Source organism: Apus apus, chromosome 5 (genome assembly GCF_020740795.1).
Source record: "Apus apus isolate bApuApu2 chromosome 5, bApuApu2.pri.cur, whole genome shotgun sequence".
Classification (NCBI taxonomy): domain Eukaryota; kingdom Metazoa; phylum Chordata; class Aves; order Apodiformes; family Apodidae; genus Apus; species Apus apus.
Genome location: NC_067286.1, coordinates 200518 through 207406, shown reverse-complemented (window position 1 = coordinate 207406; position 6889 = coordinate 200518). Strand labels below are relative to the sequence as shown.

Below are 6889 nucleotides of genomic sequence, written 5' to 3'. Positions count from 1 at the left end.
CCACACTTGCCACAATAACCTTTCCTTCCTCTTTCCTCAGTTCTCCCTGCTTGGCCTGTGCTGCCAAGCACCAGTGTGAACAGTCCCACCTCAGGTGATGGTCTGGGATCCCCCCTGCAGGTGCAGGGCTGGGGCCCTCTAATCTTTGCATGATCAGAACTATGAGCCCTCCTGGGTAAGGAGATTCCCTGTTCCCAGACTGTGCAGCCTTGGGCTTCAGGTCTCCTTCCCCTGACCTTCAGGTGCAGGCTGCCAAGAGCAGCTACAGATGTGGCCATGGGCCTTTCAGAGCCCTCCAGGGCTGCCCCCCTCCCTTCAGAGAGGTTTCAAGTCAGTCAGAGTGGTTTTGTGGAGGTTTATGACTGGCTTAGAGGGGTTTAAGTAGTTTAGAAGAGTTTACAGGCATCTCAGGGGAGGAGTCTTGGCAGCAGTTAGAGCTTTTGATGGGTCTTCAGAGCTTTGAGCTCCGGAGAGCTGGTGGCAGCATTCGAGCTGAGCTTTGCAGAGGCACCGAGCAGCTCGGGTGTGGGAGCAGAGCTCTGCAGAGCTCAGGGCTGCTCACCAGGAGCTCAGTCCTGGCTGCCCCATTGTGCCCAGCACCGGTGGCTTTCTCAGGTGCTTTCAGGGTGGCTGTGGCACCTCTGAACTTTCTTAATCTCTGTGGGCAGCTTGGGATGCTCTGGCGTTGCCTGTTTTCCCAGGCTCTCCTGGGCTGTCTCAGGCTCCCCGGAGCACGGGCTGTTCCCTGCCAGCTGCCTCCTGTCCCTCGCGGTAATCCTCAAATTACCTCGTTAGACCTCGCCCAGGAGGCAAGGATTTCCGGAGCTGAGGTCGGGCTCCCACGGGGCCGGCTGTGGGGCGAGGTTTGCTGGCAGGAGGGACTGGCCCGTCACTCAGCGCCGTGCCTGGGGACGGGTTTTTGTTCCCGGCTCCATGTTCTGGCCACGGGCAGGAAGCTCCTGGGGGGGCTCCTGCCCAAACCGCAGCTGCTCCTGGAGTGTGTCCAGGCTGGGACAGGTAACCAGGCTGGGACAGGTAACCAGCCTAAACCAGGAGGTGATCCTGGAGAGCGGGAAGCTGGTGGGGCTGAGGAGGCTGCGGAGGGACTGTGAGGTCTGGTCCCTGGGATTGGGCACCCAGTGATGTATTTATTAAGCAACCTCCCTGCTCCTCTGGCTGTGACTCCTCAGCGTGTGCCACCAGCATCACCCCCAGCCCTGCTCAGTGCCCGGTGCTGGCAGGGGAGGCGGATACAACAAACGCTGCTGTTGTTTGAGGGCTGGAGGCTCTGCCCCGGTTGTCACAGCAGCCGCCCCCCCGGGCCGGGGCTGCCGGGGCCAGGAGGATGCTGCAGGGGAGACGGGCCACGGCTCCTGCTGCCACTTCAGGCTGTGAGCAGCGCCCTGAGCTGAGGAGAGCTGGGCAGCTCTGCTGTGGCACCGGCAGCTCTGACCCCCCGTGGGAAGAGACACGGCCCTTCCTCCCCTTCCTCCTCCTCCTCCCCGAAGCTGGAATGCGTGCAGATTAAACTCAGGGAGCTATCAGATGCTGCTCACCCTGGAGGAGATAAAGCCGTGAATCGAAGGCAGATTTATCGAGCTGGGCCCCTCAGAGCCACGCCAGGCTCCTGGGGAGCGGGGTGAGCCCCACGGGGGCTGTGGGCAAGCGGGGCCGGGCCCTGGAGAGCCCCAGCAAGGGGCTCCCGTGGTGCCAGCGCCTCCCCAAATGGAGAAGGGGAAGAAAAAGCGCAGGCTGGAAGCAAGATTGGAGCCACCATCTGAAAAGCCACCCCTGTCCCCACAGCCGTGTCCCTGCAGCTGTGACCATGGGGAGGGGTTGGGGAGGGAGCTGTGAGCCCATCTCTGCCGTGGCCCTCAGCCCCGCGGGCGCTGCTGAGCAAGGAATAGGGTGATTTACTTGTTTATTTGCTGCCAACGTAGCCTGAAAGGCTGGGAGGTGGAAAACATCTCGGTGCTGATAGATGCTGGGAAGCTCTGCAGCCAGGCTCGGGTCTTATCTCTAATTATGTGTCTGTCTGAGCTGCAGCTGGCTCCTGGGATGTCTGGGTGCGTTCGGCTCCCGGAGTTTCCCTGGAAGCCGGCTGGGAGCCCAGGCTTCGAGCGGTGCCAATTAATACCCAACACCAATTAATACCGGGCTCGGGGAGAGGCGGCCACATGCCGTCTGCCTGCAAGCTGCCGTGCGAGGAGCAGCATCCCGAGGGATGCGGGGAACAAACACTCCCCGGGCCACAAGCTGAGATTCCGGGATGGGGCCGGCGCTTCCAGCTGGGAAAGGGAGCAGCCCCATGAGAACAGCAGGAGAAAATTAGAACAAGGGAAACCCCCACCCTGCGCGGGCAGGCTGGCTTTGAGAAGTGCCTCCCTCCCCAAAATGCCACCGCTGCCGTGTGTTAATGCTGCCAGAGCAAAACGCGGGCACCCTCGTGCTCCAAAAGGGCCGTTTTCAGGGCAAAACGCCTGCCCCGGGGGGGAGGAGGGGTTGCTCGAACCCGCTTGTCCCCTCCCCAGGCGCAAGGAGAAGTGAAACAATTATTCAGCTCGTGTGGAGCAAAACAATCAGTGTCAGTCTGAGGCATTTTCCAGGTCTGCGAGCAAGGGGAAGAAAAAAACAAACCAAAACACAACAAACGCATTTGTGCTCATTTCAGCTCCTCTCGTGGGCCGGGTCAGAGCAGCTTCCACACGGGGCTGCCGGGGCCGGCACCGCTCCGAGCCCCCTGGCCCGGGGGTCCCTGGGTCTGGGCTGAAAACTGCGGCCACGGGGCTCCCATTCCGCTCCTTATTTCCCCCTCTGCCAATACGTAATTTGTTGCTGTTTGCAGAGCCTGGGAAACCCTGATTCACCCCATCCCCGGGGATGCTTCCCGGGGCCGGGGGCTGCGGGGAGGGCTGGGCACCGGCCGAGCCTGTGGCGGGATGCAGGATGGACCCCTCCCCTTCCCGCTCCGTCCCACCCCGATCCCGCGGCCGTTGGGGTGCGGGACCCCCCCAGCCCGACCGGGATGCCCCGGGGGCGGGGGCATTTCTACCCTCCGCCGTCTCCATCGCTCCGGCGGCTCCACATCCCGCTCTCCTGTTGCTCAGAGATGTGGAGGCAGTTGCTAAGAGACACCGAAACGTCAGTATCTGGCCCTGAAGGAAAAAAAGAGACGAAAAAAAAAAAAAAAGAAAGAGAGAGACAAGGGAGGAGGAGGAGGGGAGGAAGGAGGTGGGGAAAGACCCGCTCCCATCATCGCCAGCCTCGGCTGCGGCTTAGGGAGCCACTCGCCCAACTTGGTGGCCTCCAGGGCGAGGGTGGCCCCCGGGGACCCCCACTCATTCCCTGGCTGACGTGAGTACCCCGGGGACCCCGGCAGCGCTGAGGGATCGGGGGCTGTGGGGAGGGGGTGGCCAGGGCGGCGTGTGCCCCTCCCCGGGTGGTGTGTTCCCCTCCCCGGGGCAATGTGTCCCCCTCCCTAGGGTAGTGCGTCCCCCTTCCCAGGGGCGGTGGCCAAGGATGTAGTGGGAGGGCGATGGGCAAGGGAGGAGGGTGCAGGGGTGGGTGAGTGGTGGGGGGCGAGAGCAGGCCGGGCGCGGGGGACGCCGTGTGGGGGGACCTGGTGGGTGCTGACAGGGGGGTGTCCCTGCAGGAGACAGGCATCCCCGGTGCAGTGGGGGGCTGGCAGGGAGGCTCTGCAGGTACCCCCAGCTCTGCCCACTGCCGGGATGAGCTGAGCAAGGCCAGTGGGGCTGGGGGCTCTTTTTAGGCCAAAATTCCTGGGGGATGATCAGAGGAGTGGGGTGGCCCTGGCATGGGGGGGGACACAGGGAGAGTGTGGGTGCCCCATATGGACATCCAGGCTGCAAGAGCCCTGGGCCCCCATCAGGGTGTGTGGCTACCATGATGTGTGGCTAGCACAGTGTGTGGCTAGCATGGCGTGTAGCGTGATGTGTGGCTATCCTGCTGTGTGGCTACCACAGCGTGTAGCGACCATGCTGCGTGACTGGCATGGCATGTGGCTAGCGTGGCGTGTGTGTGGCTACCACCATGTGTGGCTACCAGGGCCTTCTCTTGCCCCTCTCCCTTGCAGGCAGCTGAGATCAGCCTGAGATCGGCCTGACAGCAGCCCCCCCGGTGCCCGCAGCCTGCGGGGGGGGACCTGGCGTGCCCCCTGGATGCCACCGGGATGCCCAGAGCGTGCCTCTGCTAGCCTGGACCCCATCCCTGCTCTCCAGGGCCGCCACCAGCAGCCCTCGTCCCGAGCGTGCAGGCCCCTTCCCGGCGCCCTCATGGCCCCCGCCGCCCCGTGAGGGTCCACTGGGGCCCGCGGCCACCCCGTGAGGGTCCTTCGGGGACCCCCGCCATGCTGCTGGGCCCCTGGCTGGTGGCGGCGGCGGCGGCGGTGGCGGCGGGGGCCGGGGGGGGCTGCCCGGCGCTCTGCACCTGCGGCGGGCAGGCTGTGGACTGCAGCGGCCGGCGGCTCTTCTCGGTGCCCCCCGAGCTGCCGCCGGACACCGGCAACCTGAGCCTGGCCCACAACCGGCTGGCCAGCATCCCGCCGGGCTACCTGGGCTGCCAGGGCCAGCTGCGGGCCCTGGACCTGCGCAACAACTCGCTGCCGGGGCTGCCGGCCGGGCTGTTCCGGGGCGCCCGGCGCCTGGCGCACCTGGACCTCAGCTACAACAACCTGAGCCTGCTGCCGGCCGACATGTTCCTGGGGGCCAGCGGGCTGCAGCGCCTGGACCTGAGCCACAACCCCGGCCTGCGCCGCCTGCACCCCCAGGCCTTCCGCGGGCTGCCCCAGCTGCGGGAGCTGGACCTCAGCTACGGGGGGCTGGCGGCCATCAGCCTGGAGGCCCTGGAGGGGCTGCCGGGGCTGGTGGGGCTGCGCCTGGGGGGCAACCCCTGGGTGTGCGGCTGCGCCATGGAGCCCTTCCTCAAGTGGCTGCGGGGACGCATCCAGCGCTGCGCCTCAGGTGGGTGCTGCGTTCCCCCGAGACCCCCTGTCCCCCCCGAGACCCCCTGTCCCCCCTGAGAACCCTTGTCCCCCCTGAGACCCCCTGTCTCTCCCAAGACCCTCTGTCTCCCCTGAAACTCCTGTCCCCCCCGAAGATCCCTTGTCACCCAAGCCCAAGGGCTCCCCATCCCGCCCGTGCCAGGGCCCAGCTGCCCACCCTGACAGCCCTGCTCCCCCAGACCCGCAGCTGGCCGAGTGCCGGGCCCCCCCTGAGGTGGCGGGAGCCCCCCTGCTCTCCCTGACGGAGGAGAGCTTCCAGGCCTGCCACCTCACCCTGACGCTGGACGACTATCTCTTCATCGCCTTCGTGGGCTTCGTCGTCTCCATTGCCTCGGTGGCCACCAACTTCCTGCTGGGCATCACGGCCAACTGCTGCCACCGCTGGAGCAAGGCCAGCGAGGACGAGGACGTTTAGGTACTGCCGCCACCGCCCACGTCCCCCCCGGCCTGGCCACCCCGGCGGGGCTTCCTGACTGTGCCTTGTCCCCGTCCCCTCCCGCCACCCCCTGCTCCGGGGTGGCCCTCCAGACAACGGCCCAGCCGTGGCCGGAGAGACCAGGGGCAGATCCTTTTGCCCCAAACCGGGGAGTTTTTGTCCCAGCAGACACCCTCCAGGGCAGTGGAAGCAGCAGGTCGGGGTCCCATGGGAGCCTCCTGCAGGGCCGGGCCTTGGGGGCTGCAGCCAGGGAGCACCCCCCGACGTGGGACCCCCAAAAGCAGCGTGTGCTCTGCGGGAAAACCAAGGAAATTCCAGCTCTCAGCCCACAGGCAGCACCAGGGGAGCCCTCTGGACCCTGCCCACACTTCTCCAGACTCCCCGAAATCCCGGGGGTCCAAGCCCAGGACTCGGGGCAGCACCCAGCTCAGCCCCTGCCCGAGGGGCCCGGGGACACCGGCGGTGCCGGGGCAGCACCGGGGGGGGCCCGGCGGGGGGGCCGAGCGGCCGCAGCCCCCGAGGGTCCCAGCCGGTCTCTCCCAAGGCTTGGGATGGACTGGGGGGGGGTTCCGAACACCGCCGATGGCTGCGGGACCCCGGCGCCTCCTCCCTGCTGCCGGTGAGGGTGGGAAGGTTGGGAGGCGAAAGGAATGCCAAAAAAAAAAAAAAAAAAAAAAAAAAAAAAGGAAAAAAAGGCCGCAAGCCAACGACCCTTCTGTCTGCGCTGCCGCCCGGGAAGGGGCACTTGGGCTCTTTTTGTTTTCTTTCCTTTTTTTTTCGGTAAGTCTGAGCCACTCCCCCCCAACACCCTCTGGACGCCAGGACACGCCGTGTCCCTCCCCGGCAGCTCCCGGCCCGGCCCGGGACAGCGGAGGCAGCGAATCCACCCCCTGCTCCACGGATGTCCCCACGGCACGGCCACCCCTGTCTCGCAGCCACCCGGGCATGGGGGCAGCCTCCTGCCCTGCTCCGGGCTTCTGCCCTTCCCTCACCCTCATCTGCACCCTGAGCCTCAGAATTTTCCTCTTCTTTTTATCTTTTCTTTTTCTTTGTCTTTTTTACATTATTGCTTCTCTAGCTCTTGATCCCTTTTCTTTTCCTTTCCTTTCCTTTCCTTTCCTTTCCTTTCCTTTCCTTTCCTTTCCTTTCCTTTCCTTTTCCTTTTCCTTTTCCTTTTCCTTTTCCTTTCCTTTCCTTTCCTTTCCTTTCCTTTCCTTTCCTTTCCTTTCCTTTCCTTTCCTTTCCTTTTCCTTTCCTTTCCTTTCCTTTCCTTTCCTTTCCTTTCCTTTCCTTACCTTTCCTTTCCTTTCCTTTCCTTTCCTTTCCTTTCCTTTCCTTTCCTTTCCTTTCCTTTTTTCCTTTCCTTTCCTTTCCTTTTTTCCTCTCCTCTCCTCTCCTCTCCTCTCCTCTCCTCTCCTCTCCTCTCCTCTCCT

General features: G+C 64.3%; 1 protein-coding gene across 1 annotated transcript; it reads left to right on the top strand.

The window, feature by feature from the left end:
* Window positions 1-4333: 4333 nt before the first annotated feature.
* On the top strand, window positions 4334-5902 carry LRRC55 (leucine rich repeat containing 55; the record flags this gene model as incomplete). Its single annotated transcript, XM_051620926.1, has 2 exons — window positions 4334-4979; window positions 5200-5902. Coding segments are annotated over 2 exons (882 nt in total), but the record flags the coding sequence as incomplete, so codon positions are not given.
* Between the last annotated feature and the right edge of the window lie 987 nt (window positions 5903-6889).